General features: G+C 45.5%; 1 protein-coding gene across 1 annotated transcript in view; it reads left to right on the plus strand.

Annotated features, from left to right (window-relative positions):
- The window catches only part of CLSTN2 (calsyntenin 2), a 492,496-nt gene that overhangs the window by 428,466 nt on the left and 36,116 nt on the right, over positions 1 to 27,914 (plus strand). The window contains exon 9 of the mRNA XM_087824962.1: positions 26,593 to 26,755. Coding sequence (XP_087681088.1) covers positions 26,593 to 26,755 — 163 coding nt within the window. The remainder of the gene's footprint in view (positions 1 to 26,592; positions 26,756 to 27,914) is intronic.

Genomic DNA, 27,914 nt, shown 5'->3' on the forward strand with positions numbered 1-27,914 from the left:
AGTGTGGCCCTAAGAGGGAGAGAGAAAGGGGCACACCTCCTAACACCCCCCATTCACTGCTTGCTCCTTGCTTTTTACCAGGCCTGCTTCCAAGGAGGCCCAAGGGACAGATTTAGCCTTTTCTTCCCCTCTAAGCCAATATTCTCCTTCTAGCCTAAGGTATCAGCCTCCTTGCCAGCCACTATTAATAGAAAAGGTACCTCCTCTGCCTTCAGGGAAGAAACACTGTCCTCTAGGCTTGTTTCTGGAAATGCTAAAGCAAACTTAGAAAATCCTCTTTCTCTTGACAGAGACTTACCTGGAAGCTGAAAGTTGACAGAGTTGGTACACAGATGAGATTCTCTAGTTAATACCTGCCCTTCCCCTGAATCGCAGAAACCTGCTTCACTGGAAGGTGCCCTCTCAAGCTCACACCTCTGTGTGCCTTTCAGTTTTCTGCCTCGGGGCTTGATCTAAGGCAAGAGGAGCCTCTCGGCTGCAGTGAGCATAGTCCAGAACGGAGCAGGACTGTCACCTTGGGAGCACCCTTGTCCCAGAAGGACAAGGAGCAGCTGGGCTTGGAGGTGGGAGCGCTTCTGGGTGGCCTCCTGCTCTCTTCTCAGGAATCCCAAGGCAAGCAAGCCCCCAGCCACAGCGGTGACCTGGACAGCGCCGCCCTAGTGGCTCCTCCTGCCTCCCTGACTCACGCTCCCACTTCAGCTTTTATCTTCCCTGGAACCACCTCCCGAAGGAACCCTCCGCCCTGGTTTGCCCTGCAGCACAGGAAAGTTCCCGATCTACAGAGGGCGGTTAAGAAACAGCGACTGCTATTATTATTGGGGAGAAATAATAGCATTCTGCAGGGTTCCAGAGGCAGGGCCGTGGCTGAAAGGACGAAGTTATCAAGACTCCAGAGCACAGCAAGTAAAGGGAAGGAAGGGAAGTTTAGCCAAGTGCAATTCAGTGTAGCCAAATGTTCGTGGAGCTGGTTGTAGTCCTAACCAACAGCAGGATCTGATGACAAGTGGGGAACTCTGTCATATTGAGGACATAGTCTCCACAGCCCAGTGAGGGCTTCCCCAGCCTTCCTCATCAGCAGGCCTCGAGCCGTCTGCTCGGAGCTGATCTCCAGGCTCTCCTGGGTGCCCAGGTTCCACAAAGGACGGCCTTTAATGCTCCAGAGGGCCTGTGCTCTCAGTGAATTCAGAGCTGCAGGAAGGCCACTCCTCCCTGCTGCAGTTTCACCGGCTTCTCCCACTTTCTCATCCTGACTTCAAGCAGGAGACTAAACAACTGCTACATTCAAACAAATCAAAGGCACTAATTACCCCACACCTTCCTCCCTTTTCTGGCAGATCTGGCTTCTTTCTGGTTGCTCTTCCCCTGACGAGCACCTGCTCAGCAGTTTCTTTTGCTCCCGTGAAATCATTATTTGTGTTTCAGCCTGTACATCTGCCCCGAGGCAATGAATGCATTTTATTTTCAGTAGACATCCTGTAATACATATTTAAAATCAATGTCTCTCATTTTACTATTGAGAAAAAGGAAATAATGTCAACACAATTAAAAATAGTAAATCAAACCTTACCTTTTCACTAATAAATTAAGATGCTCGAGCCTTGGGGTGGTCCCCTTGGAAGCAGTGTTAATTCTGTCAAGACACTGAGCCTTGCTCCTGTCTTTCTAGACTCCTTCAGGGGTTGGGTGCCCGTGGGAGGGGAAGGAGGCTCCTCCTTGGCATCAAACCAAATCTCTGCCTTTGTTATATGGAAGATATTTTTCCCTGTCACTTCCACACTATGGAAAGACAAGAAATTGATGAAGTTGAATCCTAATATAAAATGGAAAATTCTAATCCTCATCCCGTCATTTAGGAGACATGAGGCAAAGACACTGATTGCCATGAAGTCCCTATGCAGTGAGGAGAACTGGAACCAGCGTTACTTCCGTTCTTAATCTGTGCCAGCCACTTCCTTTTCATTCTAGCAAAAATCTTGCATTTTATGCCTAATTCCTGAGTTAGGGAAGAAGAATGGGAGACATAGCAGGATGCACTCCATATCTCTTATATAATAAAGGAGGAACCTTGAATAGGACCTCGAATCACAGGCTCCCAAAGAGTAAAAAGAACCATTGTTGACTTGGGAGAATTTACAACTTTAGGGACTACACGGGATGACAACAATGAACCAATATCCATACTGATGCCTAAGTGTTTAGAACAGGGCATGGATGTCCATTCAGAAACAGAGTTCAAGTTCAGATTTTCAGGAATCACGTTTTAGCCTCTTTTGAAGAAAAAATCAGCTTACTCCTGAGGCACAGTGATGAGAGGGCAGTTCATCCCATAAAACAAGAAAAGACCGTGAAGCTCAACCAGTGTGGCTCAGAAGGTGAGCATTGACCCATGGATCAGGAGATCGAGGTTCCATTCCCGGTCAGGGTACATGCCGGGCTTTCAACCTTGATCCCCAGTGGGGGGCATGCAGGAGGTAGCTGATCAATGGTCAGTGACTCTTATCATTGATGTTTCTATCTCTCTCCCTCTCCCTTCCTCTCTCTGAAATCAATAAAAACATATTTTTAAAAAAAAAAAAAGCAAGAGAGAAGACTGTGAAGTTGACTTCCCATGGAAGACCACTCCTTTGAGGAAGTCTTGCTAAGCAATAACCCTGGAGGCCCTTGGTATAAGATTAATTTGCCCCAGCTTACTCCCAATCTTCTATGAGTCATCTGTTTGCATCCTTAATGTCTAAACATGCAAATATTGCTGCACTTACTGCTCATTAGTTTAGTTAAAGGAAGTGCCCTTTAATTATGCCTTTAAATAATGAACCTCCTCCATCACCTTGACAATCAGTGCATATTTAGGAGGAAGCAAGGCCTCATTATGAAACAGCTACTGCAGCCCTTGGTTATTTAGAAGATGGTAGCTTTCTTGAGGCAACAGAAATGGAAGTCTAAAGACAAACAAACCTTGTGGTTGCATTAAGTCCTCGTAGCTATAGGCACAAGAATGGCAAACAGTTAGCCAGTGATATATTACATGTGAAGGAAGGAAGGGAAACTAGAATTTTTTGAGAGGCTGTTGTGTACCAATCCCTAAACTCATTGATTTACATACATTACGCCTAAGCTGCACAGTTACTTTTAAAGTTATTTCTTAATTCTATTTTATAGATATTGAAACTGAGGCTCTGAAAGATTAAGTAATTTGCCTAAAGTGTTGGACCAAGTCCACCATTCTCCAAGGCTCCACATTCTTTCCACTATGTTTATCTTATTCAAAAGTGTTTACATAGCTTGGCAGAACTGGGCGTCCTCCACATCTTCACCATATTTCTCCATCTGTTGATCTCAGCAGAAACTCGAAGGAATAGTTTGCTTCCATACAATTCCTAGACCCAGACAGACTGGACAATACTGTGTATGCACCTACCTGGATCGCTCTGAAGGACAAAAGAGAATGTGCCATGGGCAGGCAAGTCCTGACTCCAATGTCCAAGATCAAGACAGGGCAGTGCAAGGGCCATCCCTGTGTTTGACCCCATGGCTCCACATGCCTTCTTCTCTTTGATGGGTAGGTGCTAACTTCCCACGTGCTCAGGGGAGAGACAGGACTCCTCTTCAACAGGAAAATCTAAAGCCCGCCTTCTTGACATGGTATGAAAAGTTAGATACCAAGTAGTCCTTGTGTCTTGTTTAGACTGCCTGGAACAGAGCTTGGTATGAGCTTGCAATGTGGTCTGCTTCTGTGAAAAGAGCCACATGTCTTTCCATCAAACACAACCTTGTCAGAAGGTGTCATTCCAGTCAGAAATGCAGGGGACAAAGAGGCTTTACCTATGTGAGCACAAAGCACAGAGACTCTTACCTAGACTCACACAAAAAGTGAGCCCATAATTGAGGTATAAATGTGAATTGAGACTTGAATTACTTGAAGAATTATCTGATACCATCTACTTATATTTTTCATCTTTAAACATATGAATAAAATGAACCTTACAAGCCAAGAGGAAAAATATACCTTTAGGTTTATTCCAGAATACTAAAAATATCCCTCTGCCATACCTAGCAAAAATATGTCACATTGGAAACCAATAATAATAATAATAATAATGAAATAAAACATTCTTTAGTGGGCAGAGCACAGAGCCAGGCTGTGTCTACACTCTTCCCCGAAAGTCAGACATTTATTCACTCACTCATTTATTGACAAATCTTGATCAAGATTAAATTTATAATTTTTTAATTAAGAGATTAAATTTAAAATGAACAAACATTTCATCAAGGAGCAGTGAGGGGCATGCAGGCTTTGGAGTCTCTTAGACCTGAGTTTGCAGCTCTCCCACATATTATCCTGTGTGAGCTGTAGTGAGTCAATTCACCTCTCTGAGCCTCTACTTCCCTCATCTGTGATGTGAGAATAATTGTAAACACCTAGGGGGTGTTATGAAGATTAAATGATATAATGAATGTAAAGGAGTAACAGCAGAACATGCGACCCATGGCAGTGTTTTATTGGGCCAGTGCCACACATGCATAGATGGGAAAGTAGATTAGATAGATAATTGATTAGATAGATAGATAGATAGATAGATAGATAGATAGATAGATGATAGATAGATAGATAGATAGATAGATAGATAGATAGATAGATAGATAGATAGACAGACTATAGGTAGAATAATTGCTGGATTTATTTAACATGTGCTTTTTTATTTTTATTTTATTTTTTAGCAGCTACTCCATCCCAGGCACTGATCTGGTGGGAGCTGGGCACATAGTGGTGAACAGAACTGCGATAGGTCTCTGATCTCATTCTCCAGACTGTCATCTTAAAGTATTATTTGCACTAAAAGAAATAGCTGATTTCAGGTTTGAGGCAGAAACTGAACAAGATGAGCCTGGATCTGGTTGCCTCTTTGCAAGAAATCTAGTACAAAGCAACATTTTAAACTGCATGTGTGTGTGCAATTAACAAAATCCAGACAAAAACTCTGTAGGTCAAATGTCCAGGGTTCTTCAACAGACATATTGTAAGGAAAAGAAAGGATGGAGGAGGGTTCTGTAGGTTAAAAAAGGCTTAAAAACTTAACAAATTAGTTTTTTTAATGGAAAAAACTGAACTATAGTGCCCATGGATACAGATTTGAGTGACAAACTAGAGAAATGAAGACTGTAAAGGTCAGGAGAGTGGTCCCTCTTAGGAGGCGGCTGGCTGTCACTGGGCTGGGGCAAAGGGTGGGCTTCTGGGCAGCTGGTAAACTTGTTTCTTGGCCTGAGTAGTGGCTGGAAGGATGTTTGCTCTATAATATTTCATCAAGTTCTATACTTATGGTAGCAGCCCTCTACATCCCGTCTTACGTTACAATTTTTAAAAAGTGACTGACAAAGAAAGAAGCCTGTATTGAGGGCTATTGTGTGCGGCAGGTGTTGCTGGGTGTTATGGCTCAGTCCTAGCCCTGAAGGAGCTTAGAGCTGAGTGGAGAGAAGGCCATTAGAATACCATGATGAGGCTTAAGAGAGGGGAAGTACAGAAAGAAGCCGGTGGGAAAAGGTCACCTACCAGCCGGGGGTGGATGGCCCATGCTGAGGATACCAGGGTGACAATGACACTGTCTTGATTCTAGAGCTCCAATATAGGCTCAGTGGGGGATGCAGGCAGATAACTCTCATAGGCTGGGCCCCTTGCCACACACTTTACACAACTTCACCCCAGTTTCTCAGTTCATTCTCGCCAGGCATTATCACTCTCTCACTCAGATGTCAGGCGACTGTGGCTTAGAGAGGGTATAAAACAACTCAACCTAGGTCAACCTGCCAGCACAGAGAGGAGCTGAGCATTGAACCAAACCTACTCTCTTTAGCCAGGGAAGTAGAGGGTCTAGGCTCCCTGACAGGTACAGGCGGTCAGTCTGTAAGAGTGGGCAACCCAGGCGAGGAGTTAAAGGGGTTAGCAACAGAAAAACACAAATAAGATTTTAAAAACTAATTTTTACCAAGTAGAATAGAAAAGTTGACTGTTCTCATGAGAATACCATGTATGGCAAGGTGCGTTACACGCATGCTATTAGGGGCAGTGTAATTGTCACAGGCTGGCAGGGGCATCCTGAGGCGTGCAGTCCCTGTCCCAGGTGCCCATAGAAAAGGAAGGACATACCTGAGGAAGCATAAAGCCTCATGAGGGCAGAAGAAAGTGTGTGGAAATGAGAGCAGGGTTTTAAGCAGAAAACCTCAAGTTCCCCTCTCACTGCGGTGACTCTCAATGTGGGAACTTCAGGATATCGCCCAACCCCTCCAAACTCCCTGTCTTCTTGCATAAAATGGGCTATATGAACACTAGATGGTGATAAATTGCATCACTTTATCATTGTCATTATTTTTCCTGTGTTTTGCCCATACTGGAGATCAGTCTTGGCTTAACCAGTCCTCATCTCCTGGAGGGTTCTGGAATTCTGGACTTTATGCAAACAAGAGGCCATGCCCCCGGCACACTTTTCTGTGAAGGCAGCCTGGCTGAGTGGCTAAGTGCATAGACTTTTGAACCTGACTTCCTAGGTTTGACTCCCAGCTCTGCCACTCCTGGCTGTGAGTACTTCAGGAAAGCTAACTAAGGCCTCTGTGCCTCAGTTTCCCCATCAGTAAAATGGGATAGAATAACACTTAACCTCATAGGGTTGGGAGGATTAACTGTGACAATACAGCACATTGCACCTCCTGCAGCTTCTGCACTAAGGAGCTAACGAGAAGCCTTCCTCAAGTGCCCAGCGCAGTGGACCCTGCCAGTCTGACTAGAGCCTTGCCTGGGCATCCCAGGCTGCTCTGGGCCTTCGCAGTTCCTGCCCTAAGACCTTAGTTTCCAATGCAGAGATTCTGACCTTTGCATAAACCCTAATTCAGTGCAGTCTAAAGATGTTGAAGGTCTAGGTCTATCTTCCAAGGCTTTGCTCCCTTCTACCGCTCAGCCCAGGGCAGTGTGTGTGTCCGGGGGAGGGGGAGAGACGGGGTGGCAGCTCCTGACTCTGCTCTGTGGCCCATGTGCACTCCACACCAGTCACTTCTCTGTGCACATCCCATCCCCATGGAGGCAGGAGGGGGGCCCTTAAATCTCCTTATAAACGAAGGATTCTCCTACTAGATTTAGGGCTGTACATGATCACCCCTCGGCGCCTGTGTGTTAGACTCATCCCCACAGGAAGCAGTTCATGGGAGCAATGCTATAAAACAATTTGCCACCCAGGCCAAGGACTTCTCACTGACTTTCATTCCAGAACCCTGAGGCTGAGCCACAGAGACTCATCCTCGCTGCCGGAACCACCCAAAACCAGTTCAGAATGTGTCACATCCCCTGGGACCATGTTCTGAACAGGCCGTTGGTTTTCCAGAGCAGGATTCTGTGCCTTCCCATCTTTCGCTATGGGCGGCCTGCTCAGCAAGCAGCATCATGGGCTGAACATCAACACTGTCCTGGGCTCAGTCACCATGGGGCAGAGCCTGCACCTCACAGGGGTCCCCCAGCCCAGCCTGTCTGGCTGTGATGCAGGCTCACATGTGGCTGTGAGCATTCGTATTAACTGCTGGTTAAAGAAGCCAGGGAAGCTTCCTCATTACACGTTACTACTTGAGGGGGCCTCATTCCTGTATTTCATCTAACAGCTTATGTAGGGAGAGAGAACACTTTAAAGCCTGTTCAGGTCATAAGATTTTAGCACAGTCTTAACCCCTGCAGGTCATTTGTCCCTAATACACTTACACCTTTTATCTGTGGAATAAAGCACAACTAGTCACTTAAAATCAGGGAAAACATCCTTTACACCATAGCCAGAGTCGTGTTAATTTGTCTCCACGTCTTTGTGTGTCCCACCAGCCTTCTGCCCACTTAGCTGCCTTGGTGATCTTTGTAAGAGCGTCACCAGGGCCACAGCACCACTGCCCGACCCACACACGTTTCCTGAGGGCCTGTTTCACCCTGGCCCCAGGCCTGCTGGTGTGGTTCACACACCACTGGCACAGGAAAGCTAACAGTAGCCAACCTACAATGAGCACTTAAATGTTTCTCCAACTCAGTTCACTTAATTTGGGAGATATTAGTACATCACCAATGACATTAAGGGGGAGAGAGTAGGTGTACTTGAATGGATTTTGTTTTTAAATTTCATCATCACCCATTTATTTTAATGTACAAAAGAAGTGTAACCTTCACTTTACAACCATGATTTCAGAGCTGTGAGATGATATAATCTTTAAGTCAGTTTATTTAAGTAAAGGCGAGTTGCCATAAAGAGGATAGTAAGAAATGATAGTAGAAGAAATGTGTGAATTTGCACGTTTATTTAAGAAATACTTCCTTTGAGCGCCTATTAAATGGCAGGCATTGTTCTGGACCCAGAGGACACACTGTGAACAGAGCAGACAAAATCTTGGACCTTTGAAAGACCCCAACAAGCACTTTACAGAAATTATACAAATGTCCAGTAAACACATGAAAAGTGCTCAACTTCATTAGACATATAAAGTGCAAATTAAATTCACAGTGAGTCAGCCTAAACATTCACTGGAATGGCTAAGAAAAGAGAAGAGGTCTGGATACATGTGAAATAAAGTCAGTATTTTAATAAAGTCAAAAAAAGAAAAGAAAAAAGATTTGGCAGAACCACTGAACTCTTGTTGGTGGGAATATAAATGTACAACCACATTGGAAAACTGGCAGTTACCTCCAAAGTAGACCCAGAAGTTTTACCCCTAGTTTTCTACCCAGCAGAAACATGTCTGTACATTCACTAAAAGGCATAAACAATGCTTGGGAAACAAATCAGCCTCAGAAAATGCTAGTTGGGGGGATTAAAAGCTATTCTAGAGCACTCTAAGACATTGACCCTGTCCTTGAGTAACCCCAGAACAGATTCTCATCATTGACTACCTGCTTCCTGAGTGTTTGCTGTGTTCTGGGTTTTGTGCTAGGCACTAGGAATACAGGGCTGAATGAGATGGCCCTCACCTCCCAGGAAAGCCGTCACTTGCCTTAACAACCAGGAGATCTTGGTCTTTTGCACTTTGCTCAAGGGTATTTGGTTGAATGCATGTCACTATGAATGCACAACCCTGGTTTACATTCTATAACTCTTTGGTTAGGTAGTTATGCAGTCCCTCTCCAGGAGAGCAGGAACCTTGTGTCCTATTTCTAGCTGTGTCTCCCAGAACTAAAGCAGCATCTGGCTTAGAGTAGGGACTCAATGAGTATATGATGGATGGATGGATGGATGGATGGATGGATGGATGGATGGATGGATGGATGGATGGATGAATGGATGGATAGGGACATGGGTGAAAATTAACGTAGATGGGAAGAGCTCAGGAGCCTGTAGGTAAACTCTGCCTCCACTGGAGGCAGGGGCCTCCCACCATGTAAGGAATATTTCAGAGTTTAATAAACCCTACTTATCACTGCCAAAGGTACTCACCAGCAGCTTAAATTGTTACAATCAACCCAGGATGGGTTTTTTTTTTACTCTTATATTTAAGACATAGATTAATATTTCAGGAGAATGTGGTTCTAATTTACAGCCAAGGCCTTTGGTTTAATCAGCAAAGGGAAAGGAAAAAAGAAGCCTGCGAGCACCATGGGCTCGCTCGCCTCTCTCTGCTGCACTCCTGGCTGGGCTTGCCTCCTTGGCCTTTAATTATTCCAGTCTCTGACATGGCTTTATCTCTGACACTTTGGGATGAAAATGTGATTTGCTATTCAGAGGTTTCAGCAAAAATCACACTCCAGTCAGCAAATTGAGAGTCTAATAAAGGAACAGAGGGTTAGGGAGAGGCTTTGAAAGGATGTCTTTAAAGTGTTTTTAATTAAATCTGTGTTATTATTTAGGATGGTGGAGAATCATTTACATGCATTATGGGGTTTGTGTGGAATCTCGGCCATGCTGTTCTTATAACTGTGGCATTAGTTAAGGAACCTAAGGGCAATATGACAAGTTTGCTTCTTCTGTCACATACTTTGTGAGCAGCACCAGCTGTGTAGACCTTCTTTATACTAACATTAAGCTTGGTTCTGTGGGGGTCATAAAGAAATCCTTGGCAAAGTCCCCTCCCTGTCACATCATCAGGAGCTGAACGACAATGTCAGGTTGCAATAAAGCAGAAGGGGAAGGAGAGGGTCAAAGGAATAAACATTGCGAGCCTTTGTCTGCGAGGAGAGGCATAAACTAATCTGCTCTAGGTGCTTTGCCTGATTTTATTCTTGTAATCTTCACAACAGTCTGCAAAAAAGACTCATTATCCCCATTTCACAGATGGGAGACCTGAGGCTCAGAGAGCTGAAGTGGCTTAGCCTAAGCCACACAGCTCCTCAACTGGTCTTTCTAAAAGCCTGTGCTCTTCCCACCACAATGCACCGCTCCCTGGAGAGGCTGAGGGGCTTGTGTCCACTACTGTGAAGGGGGCCCCACCCACGGCAGCGAATCTCATTGCCCACCCCACCAGTCAGAGGAGGGAGGCATGTCCGTAGGCTCACTCTCTGCCCGGAGTCCCTGCCCCACTCAGCAAGCTGTTCTCTGGGCCCCAGGCTAGAGGACCTCCCATTAAAACTCTGTCACTTTCTGTGCTCTTCCTTCAAAGCACTTGTCACAATTTGAAATATATATTGTTTATATGATTATTTGCTTAGTATTTGTCTCTCCTATAGACTGTGAGCTTCACAAGGGCAAAAACCTCCTCTGTTGTGGTCACCACTGAATCTCAAACATTAGTGCAGTAACTGTCACAGAGACTTTGTAGAATAAAACATGAAAAAAGGAAGGAGGGAAGGAAGGGAGGGAGGAAACGAGAAATTTGCTCCTCAGGATTGCTCTATCCCTTTGCAATATTCTTTTCTCTGTACTGCTCTAGCATTTGTAGCCAGTAAAAACAAACATAGCAGCCTAGAGTTTATTCTCCAAAATGACTGAAATATGGAAAAAATTAGAGTATCTCAGCCCCCAGGATCCCCAAACCACGGAGCCCTGCTAACTATGTCACCCACACAGCCTGTGTGTACTTCTGGGTTTCAAATGCATCGTCATTAATAATATATTCGTATACATGTAAAGGGTGGCTTCAGGTCACTGTTTCATTCTCTCAGACTGTAGGCAGTAAAACAACTCTGTGTAAAACCTGAAGTGTTTGAAATCCAAAAGCAGCCCTCATTGATGAAAAAATTGGGAGCTACGGCTCAAAATACACTTACTCTACACTTAATCCTGAATTAGAATAGACCATCTAAGAACCACATGGTACTTGGACTTCATCCCAGGGCTCCTCTCAGAATAGTTCCCTCAACAGCAGTCTCTACTGAACACTCACTGTGTGCTGAGCGTCATGTTGAGCACCTTTCGCTCATTGCGTTGTTTATCCTTACCACGATCTCTGTCACAAATGAAGAAGGCCGAGACTTGGGGCATTTCATTCACCTGAGGTGGCACAGATAGTCGGTGGCAGAAGTGGCAATCATGGCTAACCCATGCTCCTCCAAAGCCTTTGGTGCCAACCACTGCACGGGAATCCCTCATTAGCTGCATGATCTTACTGGAATACACACTGATGTTCAACTCTCACATCACGTTGAAGGGTATTAGAAGAAGCAGCCCCCAGCCCGGCCGGGCGTGGCTCAGCGGTTGAGCATCGACCTAAGACCCAGGCGATCGGGGTTCGATTCCTGGTCAGGGCACATGCCCGGGTTGTGGGCTGCAGCCGATCGATGACTCTCTCATCATTGATGTTTCTATCTCCCTCTCTCTCTCTGAAATCAATAAAGATATATTAAAAAAAAAAAAAAAGAACCAGCCCCCAAACTCATTCTTAGATCAATAAAGGGTAGTGTCGAGGACAATGGTCTCTACATCACACCATGTCTTCTTTTGAGAACCCACTGCCTGGACTCAGTATAAGAAAGAGCCCTCCCTCCTTCTGTTCCACACAAGGTGGCTTTCGGTGTTGTGGGCATGGTGACACAGGAGGACTCACCAAGCTTCCTCTTTTCCTTGGCTTCTGCAAAGCTTGGGGCCACTGGCTGCAGCCTCTGCTGAACAATGTAGACCCTTTCAGCATCCACTGAAGGGACAGACCAGGCACACTCACTCCAAGGCTTCCCCTTAGCGTCCTGATTTAGCCCGAGCCCTGAGAAAGCAAAGCCTGAGGCAGGAGCTTCTGGGCCTCCCCTCTGAGTAAGGTACGCTGCAAGGCCCGGGAGATGCTGGAGGGAGGGCGGGAGGCAGGGGACCCGGGAGATAAATAAAAAGGTACTTAATCAAGTTGGACACCGCTTGTGATCAAGTTCAGCTGATTGCTCTTCCAAAGCAGCTATTAACTGTTCATAATTAACTACCGTGTGGAATGTGAGGAGAGAAAAGGAAAAGAATTTGTGTCCTGGCGCCTGTCCCCCATGGGCCCAATATTTCAGAAGCATTCAGGCCCCTGTACATCTGGGTGGCGGGGCCCCTGCTGCGCCTCCTGCCTCAGAGGTGACCGGGGAGGCCTACAGCTGGCGGGCTGTGCCCTTGGGAAGTCCACCACTGGGCAGCCGCTGGGCTGGCCATGCAGAGGCATTCGCCGTGATGCCAGCTGGAATCAGTGAGTGGCTGTGCCCCCTCCCCATCTCCTCTCCCAAAGGGATGGTGCCGAGATCTGAGGTGGCCCAGAGACGTGTCTGACAGACTTCCCTACCCACATTTTCCTTTCCATCCATGGCTTCTTTTAGTTCCTGAATTTTTTTAAAAATCATGTATTGATTTTATCCTCAAAAACCACATTTAAGCTGTTTTAGATGGGCAGGAGTATAAATAAAATCAATAGTTACTTGCTATGTGCTAATCTGTTCTCTCCACTAAGAGTCATATTATCGAGGGGCCCTTCTCTTTTATCCCTAAGAGTGGCTAAAGTGGATGCTTGAGGATGAATTGCCACAGCCAGGACCTGTTGTCACCACCGCTCTTTATACAACAAGGTAGCCCTGAACCCACATTTCATGCCAAGTATAAGGCTTTTGTTTCCTGAAGTGTTTTTTCTCTGCCTTGGTTACAGGTGTCTGGAAATTTGCAAGGACAGCATGACCTTGGAATTCCCAAAACTGAGATTCTGTTTGGCATGGTGGGCACTTGGTGAATTTTTTTGCTCTGACCCAATAAATTAACCATGATTATGTGATAATAACTATTTATTGAGCATTTACTATATGCCCAGCACTTCCCTGGCTGGTTCACCTTATTTAATCATCAAATAACTCAGCTCTTGCCAGCTGTGACTCAGTCATGTAATCTGATGAAGAAACCTGATTTCTCTGATAAAGGATTTTGCTTTAAAATATTCACATTCCTCACTGACTCTGAAAAAGCACAGAGGCCCCGTCCACCCAATATTGAACCCTTAGAGAGTGTGCTGTCTCCAGATGCCTCTCTTTTCCCTGACCCCCTCGGTCTCAAGGTTTGCCTTTTCACTGCGTGACTCGCAGCCCCATCAGTAGATTGCAGCAAAAACAACCTACCTTTCTAGAACTCAGCAGCCAGGCGGCCTTTAATTGCCTAATGTGTTCAAGGTCCCCAAAGTGTGATTAGTTTGATTGGACCTTGTAATTAAATGGTCAGCCAGGCACATGGCAGGGAGGATGCCTTAGGCTTGGGCACTCTTTTCTTTCTTTTTCTGCACTGAGGGCCTAAAACTGCAACTGGGGAAGCAAAGACCCTTGTTGGTGCTGAGTTGCCCTAATGGCCTGGGAAGCTGGGGCAGCATTTAGAGATATAGAGGCTGATATTTGTGCATAGCAGCTCTGCTCATTGGCAGAATTGCCCACAGTGTCATGGGTGGTATATTCATCTATGAATACTTCTCACTGAGTGTCTTTGATTAGCCTGCCAGGTGCCTAAAGCTCTACCCCTTGCCATTCATGGGAACAGATAACAAAAACCACAGTTGAAATGCAAAGGTTCTCCATGAGGGGAGGGCCTGGTGTGAAATCAAGGCATTTCATGGGGAGTCAAGGAGGCTCAGGTTAGGGGCCCCAAAGTGGGGATTTGGGAATTCAGAGCCAGCTTGTGATCCTGGAGATTCTGGACATAAATACCACCTCATTTCCCCACACAGCATTACACCAGGACATTTCTTTAATGGAATATATTTATTGAAAAATATTTGCATACAGGTGGACTTACATAGTTCAAACCCATATTGTTCAAAGGTCAACTGTAGTAGGTCCCCAGGTTACCCACAACTTTTGTCTCACTTAGCTACAAATCAGATGTCCCCACAATCCTCTACTTCTGCCAGATGACTGGAGAGAGAGGCCTGGCTCAGCAGAGCTGAGACTCCAGGCTCCCCAGGCAGGACCTCAGCTTTCCCCTCACAGAGCAGGGTGCCTGGCGCATGGCAGGCTCCATGCATATTAATTGATGAATGAATAAGTGAATAAATGAATGAATGACTATGGTTTACGGACCCTTTAATGGGAGCCCTTTTTTTATTATTTAACAAGGGATTCTCCTTTTAAAGGTTGCACTTCCTGAATACATATAACATCTCAGAGTTTTCTTCCATCATATGGGAGTCAAAGAATTTTCCTTCCTTATGCCAAAAAAAAAAAAAGATGCTGACCCACTGGATAGCCACTGTCCCTTTCTGTTGTGGTGAGTATAGGACTGAATGCTGTGCACCTTCTTTGAACACTTTCTATGTCCCTAGCCCCACACTTTGGGAACATGGCAGGAACGAAAGCAGGCTGTTATGGGTTGAGTTGTGTCCCTCCAAAAAAAATGTTAAAGCCCTAACCTCCAATACCTCAGAAAGTGACCTTATTTGCAAATAAGGTTGTTTCAAATGGAATTAGTTAAGACGAGGTCATACTGGAGTGGGATGGGCCCCTAATCCATTATGACTGGTGTCCTTATAAGAAGATGGCCATGTGAAGACACAGGCACACAGGGAGAAGGCCATGTGAAGACGGGGGAATGGAGTGATGCAGCTACAAGTCAAGGAACGACACGGCTACCAGAGGCTGGGAGAGACCCATGGAACAAATGTTCATCCAGAAGGGCCACCCTGCCAATACCTTGATCTCAGACTTCTAGCTTGCAAAACTCTAAGACCAATAAGTTCTTGTTTTCAGCCACCCAGTGGATGGTACTTTGCTGTAGCAACCCTAACAAACTAATGCAGAGACCAAGATAGAGTCAAGGCCATGAGCGTTTTCAGCATTGTGGACAGGCTTTGTGAAACCTGGTCCCTGACTGGTGTGGCTCGGAGGAAGCCGGGATGCACGAGTCCCACTTATCTCGGCGAAGGTGGAGGGACATTTATATTTTCTGACATCTGCAATCAGACTGAACTTGGAAGCAGCACATGTCTTGTACCTAATCAGCACCTAGGAAATCCATGCTGAGTGATTAATCTGGGCATAGAGCTGACTGGACTACCCTCACCTCTCCAAAGCAAGGGAAGGCTGGTGCCGAGGGGGGGAGAGGAAGGGATTTTGCCAGATTTTAAACAGGTCCCCAAGCTTCGTATGAGACCCAAACCCAAGTGTGAAAATTCCACTTGGCAGATACCCACAATAGCTTGGTCTTAAGATCTTGGATAGTTTTAATGGATTCAAAACTGCAACTGTTCCCTAAAGATTTCTACAAATTCTCCCAAACTTAATGGACTAACTTGTCATTCAAGGAGAGTACCCAATTTCTCTGCTGGAGAATTCCAAGCAGAGGCAGCCCTTTCACAGGCCTTCCCTGGAGGCCCCTGTGAAATGCAAATCATCGGCCTCGCCACAGAAATGGCTCTGCAAGGGGAGCAGATGATCCACAAGAGGCCACAGTGGATCTTTCAGGAGCAGTGAGGTGATGCCCACAGCCCTGGCCCGCTGTCAGCCTTTAATTACAATCCAGATTCCACCGGAGCAGGATCAGTGTGGGAAGCCGCGTGGCAGGGGGTCTGAGCTGGAGCTCCAACAGCTCCGACCCAATGCTCACTGGTTCAGCTGCTCCTCCCGGGGGCTGGTTTAAGGAGCCAACGCCTGAGGAAGTCCTTGTGAGATCTGAAATGCGGGACACACTTGCTGGCTGGCACGTGCTGTGTCTTTGGAGATGGGAACACTTAGCCAATTCCATTCCAGATCAGCTCTGTTTCCAAAGGGGCAGAATGTGTTATTTGAATTGTTTAGCAGAGGTTTACTTACCGGCACCAAGACAAGAGATATGTCAACTAAATTATAATTATGTTTCTCTAAAGATATCCACTGCAAATCCTTTTTTTTAACTTGCAAGAGGAAGTCAGACTGTGTATTTATGGAGAGCCAGCCTCAGTATTCTGAGTGGCAGAATAAAAAATTAATTTTCTTCAAATACATTACTGAATAGTTAACTACATCTCAGTAAGCTATTTGTTTAATATACTTGGGTCCTCTTCAAAGAGCCTATAATTTATTCTTATCTTTGCCAAGAGATAAAAGCACAGGCCTATGGACTGGAAACAGGAGTTCTGGGCTCCAGCCCCACCACTAACAAGCTGTTTCACTTGAGCGAGTCCCCACTACTCTCTGGGCCAGGCAGGCTGGTGAAGCTCCAAGGGACCCTCCCACCTACTCTTCTGCAGCTGCCCGCAGATGTCGGCCTCTCTGAGGGTGAAGAGGGCAACGTGTGACTGTTCACTGCTGCTCATCTGCGTCATAAGGAATGATAAGAGAAATCAAACATGGAAAGAAATGTTTTTGCACCAAAGTAGTCTCTCCCTCTATTCCTCCTGCCGATCCTTGCTTCCCCTGCCAAGCCCCAGGGAGCTGAGAGAGCTCTGTTGGGAGACGCCTCCCCCTTCCGCTCAGTTCCCTCTTTGCCTAAAGGCATGGAGGCTGAGAGTTCCCTAGAAGCTCCTCCTTGACCCAACATAAATCTTTACCACCCTGCCTCTCTTTCCTCACATGTCCCTCCTTATGCTCCTGCCTGGGCCTCTGGGTTCTTCAAGCACTCCCTTCCCTTTCTCTGCAGAAAGGTCGTTTGGCACTTGGTACCCAGGGTTTGATGCCCATTGTAGTTGAAAGGCTGTGTGCCCGGTACCAGATAAAGTGGGCTCAGGAGAGAGCAGACCGGGTCTTTGCAGAGCATGGCTGTTGTTCATTCATGCAATCAGCGTTCATCAAGAACCTACTGCGTACCTGCAGATAGAGGTGTGGTTTTTGCCCTCTTGGATCCCAGAGTCAAGGACTGGCCTGCCCAATGGGAGAGCCACTAGCCGTGGTGTCTGTCAAGCACTTGAAATGTGCTGAGTCTGAACAGAGATGCACTGTGAGTGTAACATACACAATGGATTGCAAAGACTTGGTAAGAAAAACAGAATGTAAAATATCTTAATGAGTTTTAATACTGATTACAGGTGTACCTAAATTTTTTGTGCTTCTTTTTATTGCACTTTGCAGATATTGCGGCTTTTTATAAATTGAAAATTTGTGGCAACCCCGCATCAAGCATGTCTGTCCATTCTTCTAGTAGCATTTGCTCACTTCATGTCTCTGTGTCACATTTCGGTAATTCTCACAATATTGCAAACTTTCTCATTATTATTATACTCTTATGATAATTTGTGATCAGTGATCTTTGATGTTATTATTATTGTTTTGGGGAGCCACAAACCATGCCTATATAGAATGGCAAACCTAATGGATAAATGTATGTGTTCTGACTGCTCCACTGACCCCCCACCCCACTTCTCTCCCTCTCCTTGGGCCTCCCTATTTCTTGAAACACAACAGTATTGAAATTAGGCAGATTAGTAACCCTACAATGGCCTCTAAGTGTTCAAGTGAAAGGAGGAGGCACATGTCTCTCACTTAAATCAAAAGCTAGAAATGATTAAGCTTAGTGAGTAAAGCATGTTGAAAGCTGAGACAGACCAAAAGCTAGGCCTCTTGCACCAGTTAACCAAGTTGTGAATACAAAGGAAAAGTTATTGAGGAAATTAAAAGTGCTACTTCAGGAAACACACTAATGATAAGAAAACGTTAACAGCCTTATTACTAATATGGAGAAAGTTTTAGTGCTCTGGAAAGAAGATCAAACCAGCTACAGCATTCCCTTAAGCCAAACTCTCATCAATTCTATGAAGGCTGAAAGAGGTGAGGAAGCTGCAGAAGGAAAGCTTGAAGCTAGCAGAGGTTGGTTTATGAAGATTAAGGAAAGAAACAGTCTTCGTAACATCAAAGTGCAAAGTGAAGCAAGTGCTGGTGTAGAAGCTGCAGCAAGTTATCCAGAAGGTTCTAGCAAAGATAATTAATGAAAGTAACTACACTAAGCAACAGGCTTTCAATGTAGATGAAACATCATTATATTGGAAGAATATGCCAAGTAGGACTTTCACAGCTAAGAAGGAGAAGTCAATGCCCGGCTTCAGAGCTTCAAAGGTCAGGCTGACTCTCTTGTCAGGGGCTAATGCAACTGGTGACTTAAAGTTGAAGCCAATGCTCATTTATCACTCTGAAAATTATAGGAACCTTAAGAATTATGCTAAATTTATTCTTCCTATGCTTTATAAATTGAGCAACAAAGCTAAATGACAGCAATCTGTTTATAACATGGTTTACTGAATATTTAAGCCCAATATTGAGACTTAACACCCAGAAAAAATATCCCTTTCAAAATATTACTGCTCATTGACAATGCACCTTGTCACCCAAGAGCTCTGATGGAGATGTACAATGAGATTAATGTTTTCATACCTGATAACACAACATCTATTCTGCAGCCTATGGATCAAGGAATAATTTTTATTTTCAAGTCATATTATTTAAGAACTACATTTTGAAGGCTACAGATGCCATAGATAGTGATTCCTTTGATGGATCTGGGCAAAGTACATTAAAAACCTTCTGGAAAGGATTCACCATTCTAGATGCCATTTAGAACATTCACGATTCATGGGAAGGGGTCAAAATATCAACATTAACAGGATTTGGGAAGAAGTTGATTCCAACCTTTATAGATGACTTTGGAGGAGTGTAAGACTTTGGCGAAGGACATAACTGCAGATGTCTTGGAAATAGCAAGAGAACTAGAATTAGAAGTACAGCCTGAAGATGTGACTGAATTTCTGCCATCTTCTGATAAAACTTCAGTGGAAGGGAAACTGCTTCTCAGGGATGAGCAAAGAAAATGTGTGTGTTTTTTTGAGATGGGATCTACTCCTCATGAAAATACTCTGAAGATTGTTGAAATGACAACAAAAGATTTAGAATATCACATAAACTTAGTTGATAAAGCAGCAGCAGGGTTTAGGAGGATTGACTCCTACTTTGCAAGAAGCTCTACTGTGGATAAAATGCTATCAAACAGCATCATATGCTATAGAGAAATCATTCATGAAAGGAAACGTCAATCAATGCAGCAAACCTCATTGTCATCTTATTTTAAGAAATTGCCACAGCCACCCCATTCTTCAGCCACCACCCTGATTAGTCAGCAGCCATCAACATTGAGGTAAGACCCTCCCCCAGCAAAAAAATTATGACTCCCTGAAAGCTCAGATGATAGTTAGCATTTTTTAGCAACAAAATATTTTTTAATAAGATATGCACATTTTTTAGACATAATGTTATTGTACACTTAAGGGTATAGTGTAGTGTAAACATAACTTCTATGTGTCCTAAGAAACCAAAAAATACATGTGACTTTTTTTTATTACAATATTCTCTTTATTGCGGTGGTCTGCAACAGAATCCGCAGTATTCCGAGGTTGCCTGTACATATCAGGATGATAAATTAATATATTAGATAAATAATGTATATTATTAAAGTTAACTTCACCTGGGTTATTGTTTTTAGTTGTTTAACATGGCTACCAGAAAGTGTGAAATTCCATTTGTGTCTTGAGCGTTGTGAGGGGCTGAGGAGGGTGGGGTGGACAGAGGATGGTGCCAGCTGGCACAGCCGAAGTAGCCCAGATGACGTGGTAGGGAGAGACACAGACACGTTGTTTGGGCAGGTCCTGGCTGAATGGGGGGAAAACAGAAAGCTCATGCCAAGAGCAACGTAAGTAATTGAGGCTAATAAGGGGCAGGCACAATACCATTAGCAGCATCTACATTTTATGAACACTCACTGTATCAGGCACTATTCTAAGTGTTGTACATGTACTAACTCATTTAATCCCCACAACTCTATGAGATAATTACTGTTATCACTTCCATTTTGTAGAGGAAGGAACTGAGGCACAGAAAGGGCATGTGACTTGCCTAAGATCACACAGCCAGGAAGTGGTCAAATCAGAACTTGAACCTGGGAGGCCTGGCTCCAGAGCCTTGGTGTTGAACTATAGCCCCTCTCTAGGGTTGAGCCGAGGAGTGAGCACTTTGTATGTGGGGAATGGGGATCCCCACAAATTTGGAGCAGCACAGAGCCCAGTCTGAGTAGATAGGAAGACTAATCTGGGGGCAGGAAGTTTGGGGTGCACCTGAGAGCATGCTGGCAGCAGCAGGGCTGGGAAAAAGACAGAGGCTGATGCTTCCCTGGCACCTGCTGTGCCAGATCCTCTGCCCACCATATCCCAAACCCTGCCTTAGCCCTCAGTGTTCCAGCCGCAGGGCCATTGCCTGCACAGATCCTCTGTCTCGAATGTTCTTACCCACACTGGCCCCTTCACCTGCCGCCTTTCCTTCCCCATCACTTCCTGATCTCCAGAAGCAGGTCAGATCTCCCAAGGATGGGCTCCTGCCTACCTCCCCTTCACAGTATTTCTTTCGAATATAAAGTTACATTTGCTTATGTGAGCTTTTGATTTTCTGTCTATATTCCCTTAGTGAAGGAACTGCACCTATTTTTGCTCACTTTATACACTCAACACCTACAATAACTCCTGACCTATAATTGCTACCAGTAACTATCCATTGGATAAACAAATCTTCCTGCAACATAAGTGTGCTGACAGTTTTACAGATGAAGAATCTGGCACTCTCTGACACTGCCGTTCCGGGTTCAGAAATCACACGTTGAGAACAACTGCTCCAAGATGTCTAGCTGATGTAAACCTATTTAATTCTGTTAAGTGAGCTTTTTCCAAGCATTTTGACCCTGGACACCTTTGTTCACGGTACAGCTTGCAGGAAATGTGTGACAAAACTCCAGTTGGGAAAGAAGCCTGAAAGGGTCTGAAGAGAATACTTTCCAAAGTGATAACTGGTGAGGGACCTCGTCTCCCCAGGGAGACAGGGACCACCCCCACTCCACTGAGAGCAGACTTTCTGCCCTAACTTCTGCCTCCCATGTCAACCCCATCTACCTACCTCCATGGGGCTTTGCAGACTTTGCAGATCAGCTCCAGGCTGAACAAGAGAAGCTTTGACTTGAATGAAAGACTAATTGAAGTACATTTTTTTAAATATACCTGTATTGATTTCGGAGAGAGGAAGGGAGAGGGAGAGAGAGAGATAAAAACATCAATGATGAGAGAGTCATTGATCAGCTGCCTCCTGCACACCTCATGCTGGGGATCGAGCCCACAACCTGGGCACGTGCCCTGACTGGGAATCGAACAGCAACCTCCTGGATCCCAGGTCGATGCTCAACCACCGAGCCACACCCGGCTGGGCTGAAGTACACTTTTTAATATATGAAAATTAGACCATCAGAAGAGCTGGAAGTTGAGAAGTCGTCCCAGGGTGTCATCCAAGGGTGGAGATGGAAGAGCTGGCTGTCGTTTAAAGGCAGTGGTGGGAAGGATAAACCAGCTGGTGCAGTAAGCTGACAGCAAAGGCAAAAATCAGCACGGTGCCAAGGTACCAGGCGTATCCTCAGTGCATGTGATACAGGTGTGTTTTCTCTCCCCATGGGTGAGTTTAAATCCCGGGTGCTAGCAATTCTTGTGCAAACTGCACAAATTTCAAGGCCAGCTTTCCAGGATTGTTTTGGGGATTTGCCCAAACATTGCTCAACCAAACTGCAAATAGGGTGGTCTCTCTGATACAGTCTACCTTTCATGTTTCCTGCTCCGCCGCTCAGAGTCAGCAATTGCTTTTTGACAGAAGGCCCAGCGGGTGCTTTCTGAGCTGTCATCACCACCTTCCGCTGAAAATGCACTGTACTTCTCCCTGCCAGTTCGGAAGTACAGTCGACCTCCTGGGAAGATCTTAAATAGATTTGCAAATAAGACTGGCATCTTTGCTTTGGCATGAAGTTGATCTTGGCATTAACAAAAACCGCATCTTTCTAATGTTCCAAAACAGTGGCCTGAGGCCAAACAGCCTTGCAGGTCTGCTGCAAGAACCCGATTTGCATGGTTTCAATCTCCTGGTTCAATAGCTCTCCATTTCTGGAAACAAAGTTCACTTTGGGCCTAACCTTCAAATATACCCCATGGGACAGGGGCTTACATAACTCTCTGTGTGCACTGTCACCTGAATTTCACACCTGATAAGGCTGTTGAAGTAAAGAATGTCTTTCTAGAACACAAGGCACTAAAATAGTCATACACTCCTTAGCAGGCACACAACGTCCTCGGGGTCCCAGCCCATACTCTCTACCAGCTCACCTCCACCTCACACATCCCACAGGGTGTTTGCTGGAATGTGTCCTTCCATAAGACCCCTCTCTCTTAACTACTTTATCAAATTGTTCATTTTGTTATAATCTCATTTATCTTCCAGTTTCCTAATTCTGCTTTCAGCTTTCCAGTCTATATTTAACCTATCGATCTGTTTCTATTTCAACAATGGCCTTTTATTTCCAGAATTTGTATTGGTTCCTTTCAAACCCGCCCTCCCCCACTCCCTTTTGAATTGCTCCATTTTCTGTCAGTCCTGGAGTGTGACTTCGATCACTTGTCCTATCTGTTCATTCTCACACACGCAAAGAGCCATTTCCTCTTTGTTTCGTCAGTTTTTACTCTGAGCTCATCTCCAACAGGAATTATCCTGCTCAGGCCCTGGGTTTGGGGGACATCTCTAGGGAGAGGTTTGGGGTATGTTTTTGCTGGACTCCCTAAGGACCTCAGGGACACATTTTTACACTATTTCTGCATTCTGGATTTCCGCACCATGTGGGCTGGTGCCTTCGGACCCAATGCACGGACACGCGTTCCAGGCTGGCTGGCTGGCTTACTTCCTGAATTCCTCGGTGGCTGTCCCCGGACCTGGCTTCAGCTGTGGGCTTTGTGCAGACATACACGCCCACTCTGGCTTTTCTTGCACAGAGGACCTGAGTCCCACTCCTCATCCCCATGGGCTTTGAAACCCTTGCTGTATAGGGTGGGCCACAGCTCCTCAAGTGGCCACTCTTTCAACTCTCAGATGTAGCTTCAGTTTTTTCTTTTGTTTGTTTTTTATATCTAAGGATTTCTTTTCCTAGTTCTCTTATTTTTATCTTATTTTGTTTTATTGTTGTTACATTTTATCTAGCATCTAAATGTATTTGGAAAAAGAAAGGAGTTTCCATTTCTGCTCAGGCTGAAAATATGTGCTAAGTATTGTGTGTGGTTTATTTTAGCTTGATTGACACATCAGCCTATAATATAGATATGATTAATATCGTCACTTTACAGGTGAAGGAACCACGAATGAGGAAGTTTCTGTTAATTCCCCAAAGTCCAGAGCATTATTCCCCAGAAATCTCTAAAGTAGGTGTGACACCCAGCCCATCACACAGGCCTGACCTGCATGGACACCCTCCAGACCCTCCTTTGCTGCCCCGCCCACCTCATTCTGTGGCTCCCTCCAGCCCACGGCAGCCAGTCACGAGCAGGCTGCCCACGCTGTTCCACCCACACTCATCCCAAAGCTTTCTCACCATCCGTCCCCCTGCTACAAGCAGTCCCCTGCCCCTGACCAAATGCTTTCCACTTTGCAATAGCTTGTCCCAGGCACACCCTCAGCCTTACCCCTCTCTGGTCCTCACTGTCAGTCCTGAGTAAGAGTGAGGATGGAGAGGTGAAAATGGACCAGAGAAGCACCATCAGAACTTGGCAGTAAATTAACTGGAGGGAGAGAAAGGGTCAGGGAGTCCAAAGCAATGCCCAGTGTCCTGGCTTGACGACTGAAGTACCTGGTTTACTGGGGAAACCAACTCAGAACTTCCAATGTGGCACTTAGAGGACATTTGGGCCAACCCCTCTGTCACCTAGCCTGCTCCTTCCCTCTGGAGGGAGGCTTCCCTGGCCCTGACTCACCTTAGAGCACCAGCCTACTCCCAGCCCAGCCCTCCTTTGACAGTGTCCCTGCTGAGACTCCTCCCCATCTGTCCCTGGGCCTCCGGTGTCTGACCCACTCGCCCGCCAGGCAGCAGCCGCCGCCCACCTAGAAGCACACCCGCAGGTGTCCCAAGCGCTGAGGCTCTGGGCATCGGGGTGACTCTGGACATGCTCGGTGTGGCTGCATTCTCCAGTGATTCACGAACAGCGGGAGTTAAAGTTCTCTCCGCCCGGGAAGCTCACTTTGCCGAATCCCCTTCTTTCCGGACTGAGCTCTGCATTGACATTTATTTTTGCCTGTTCCCGGCTTGGTCATTTTTCAGCTGCAGTTTGTCCCTGCAGTTCTAGCCGAGAGTCAATGCAGGTTTCTTCTTGATCATAGATGCACATTTATGAAACCCTAATTAGGCGGTTCCTTTAGCTGCCTTCATAGATTACTTGGTGCGAGAAGTCTGCAGGCATAAACCTCGGCTGGGCTAAAAGCCTGTTTGGATGCCCAATTAGAAGCTGACTGGGACGTTTCTAATCATTCACACCTCAGAGTCTTAACTCAGGCTGCTTCGGATTCCCAGAGGCCCTTCCCTTTTGACCTTGGATACAATCATTCTTGTCATCTTTTGTGACCTACATAAAATAAGATAAAATGTATTCCCTTCCAGATTGCCAGGATTTTATATTTTTTACTGCTTGTAAGGGTTCAATGCATGAGCTCTCTGAGGGCAGGAGTCTAAATAGGCACAACCCTTGGCAGAAAAAAAAGTTTGACAGTACCTGTCAAGAGCCTTCAAAATACCTCCAACCCAGTAATTTCACTCCCAGGAATCTTTCCTGTGGATATAATCAGAAATGCAGACAAATATTTATGCACAAAGAAATTCATTACAGCATCATTTATAATTGCAGGTACATATGAATACCTGATAATCGGAGAATATTTAAATATATTATAGTATATTCATATTATACAGCCACCTAAAATGAAGGTGGTGAAGGCATTTTAATGCTGATGTTAAGTAAAACTAGCAAACTTTCAAACTGTATATGCAGTGTGATGCAAACAGACCTTTCCCAGCTGTTGTTTCTTGGGGCGTTTACAGGAATGCTATAAATAGAAAAGGTCCATTTTCCAGCAAAGTTGGAAAGTTATTACAGGTGGATACCGTGGGGATACTGGGAGTCTTGGGTATGCTAATGAAATGGGAAATCCAAAAACACGGGCCTCAGAGTCCAAGGTCACTGTTTTTATGCAGGCCGCCACGGGACTGCTGTTCACAATTCAGAAAAGCTGGGGCGGGGTGCCCTGGAAAGTTATGATATGAGAGGGGCCACTGCTCTTCTTGAGCTATGGAATTATTTTATTTCTTCCTTGGAATATTTTGTACTGTCTTACAAAAATGTTTCAGGTGTTATGAAAGAAAGGGAGCCAGAGCACCATCCTCCAACCAGCTTAAGCAGATTTGGGGTGCTGTAGGGGCAGCTGGCACAGGGATTCAACAGGGAAGTCATGCTCCAGAGGATGGTCCCAGGAAGGTGGTGGCAGTGGCCAGGATGGGGGGCATCGAGCAGGAGGACAGAGTCAATTGGGTCAGGACCTCTAAGTGAGCTGTCGCAGGCACTGAGCTCACAGTCAGTAGAGTGAAACAGGACTTTAGAGACATCTGCCTGGGCCCCTTCTGCTTATCTTCTGTGGACCCCTAAAATATTCATCAGGCTTTATCAGGCTAATGGGCTTCAAAAGGAGCAATTTTCTGAGACATGAGATAGGACAATATAAAAAGAACATTAAGGAAAAAATTCTTACTGCAAAATGAAAGGGAAAAGATCATTTAGCATCCCTGTTGGTGTTATCTATTCATGAGAAACAGCGCGTTTAATCCATTGTGGGATGTAGGGAGGGCTTTGATGCCCTCACCTTGGGGTCACCTTCACGCAGAACTCATCTGTCTCTGCCGCCACAGATGGCAGGGGCCATGGAGACAAGAGGCTACAGATGAGAGACATTCGGAGATGGACTCCACAGGGCGCAGAGGGGTTACAGGGAGAGGGAGTGTGGAAGGGAGTCTAACGTCACTCCCAAGGCGCTCACTTGGGGATTGACGGGAGGGGAGCGCCATGCCTCAGGCTTTCTTTTATGCTTCCCATCTCTCTTCCCAAGACACCCAGTCTTGATTTAATATTTTGGATCATGCTGTGGGAGTTCAGTCCCTTGAGGTCAGGAACTGTGACTCCCTCCTAGCCCCCAATGTTTCTACCCATCCTTTGGGGCTCAGTTTTGGTTCCCAGCCCTAAGTGTGTCAATCACTATGTTCATTGCAATAAAAACTGTTGACCCAAAAATGCCTTCTCCACCTTTCGTAATTAGGATAAAAGCCTGTTTGATGTTTCATTGCATATTCAATTTTAAGTGTTGCTTCTCTTTCTTTTCTCTAGATCTGTGACAAAGAGTGGCATTACTATGTCATCAACGTGGAGTTCCCCGTGGTTACCTTATACATGGATGGAGCAACATATGAACCATACCTGGTGACCAACGATTGGCCCATTCATCCGTCTCACATAGCCATGCAACTGACGGTCGGCGCGTGTTGGCAAGGTAACCCTAACTCAAGCCCTTCTCCCTGGCCCATCTGCATGCAGCCCTTGAAGGGTACTGATAAAAGAAGTGTCTGTCCAGACACTAAGCTTGTGTAGGAATAAAACACTTGGCTTGAAACCAGATTTTGATTTTAGATCAACAGAAGCAGTTCCATGGTTGCCTCTGACTTGCTAATGCATTTTATTGTTCTGGAACCTTGTCCAGTTTCAGACTGGGGCTATGAATAAGAAAAGGCTGAGTACAGATTCCTGTATCAAAATAGTCAGTTGGTTCTGTTAAGCGCCACACTGGTCAGAAGCCAAAGATTTTCCTTTATCCCCACACAAGTTGTCCAAGCCCCCAACCCTCTGGGAACTCACAAATATGCAGGGCTGTGGGCGATGAATTTCCCACAGGCATGAGGCCACTCTCAAGTTCAGCTCAGCTCTAAGCCCCTTCCCTGATCACTAAGGACAGAGACTCCTTGTAGTCTTCCCACTCAAAGCTCTCTGCTCCCTCCTCACTTCCTTTCCTTCAATGCACAAACCCAGGCTAATCTTCTGTTTGGAATCAGGAAAACCAGCTCTCCAAGGAGCAGGAATGCCTGAAAATCCAATCATCTTTCTCTTACTCAGATCCATTGGACTCTGTTTTTGCTCCCTTAAGGGCTGTGGTTCTTTGAAGTACCAATGAGAGAGCAGAGGGGAAGGAACATACTCCCCAAATAAGCAAATTAGTCCTTTGAGATGATCCAACCTCATGTTGATGGACTCTGTGAAAGTTACTAAGGTTTGTGACTTTGACCATTTACCAGAGAGGACTGAAGGGAGAGGTGGGTTATGGTATAAGAATATGCTTTCAGAGGACCAGCCAACCATAGGGTGAACTAGAGGAGATATAGGCCTATCTGGGACAGAGAGTGAGTTCCGAAGGCCCATGCAAGAGAAGATGGAATAAGTGCCATAGTGCAGCCCTGGGAGCAGCAAGAATACAAAACCCAGGAAGGAAATAAAGCACAAATGAGGCAAGGGAAGAAAATGTGTTTTTGAGCTGAGGTCACCTCCTTGATGTCTGACATGTGTCACATGATAGTAAGAAGTTCAATAAACATTTCAATAGAACTTGATAAGAGTTTCCTCAGTTCGGCAGAATTCCCTGGGATATCGAGAAAGACTGT

Source organism: Miniopterus natalensis, chromosome 15 (assembly GCF_054644295.1).
Source record: "Miniopterus natalensis isolate mMinNat1 chromosome 15, mMinNat1.hap1, whole genome shotgun sequence".
Lineage (NCBI taxonomy): Eukaryota > Metazoa > Chordata > Mammalia > Chiroptera > Miniopteridae > Miniopterus > Miniopterus natalensis.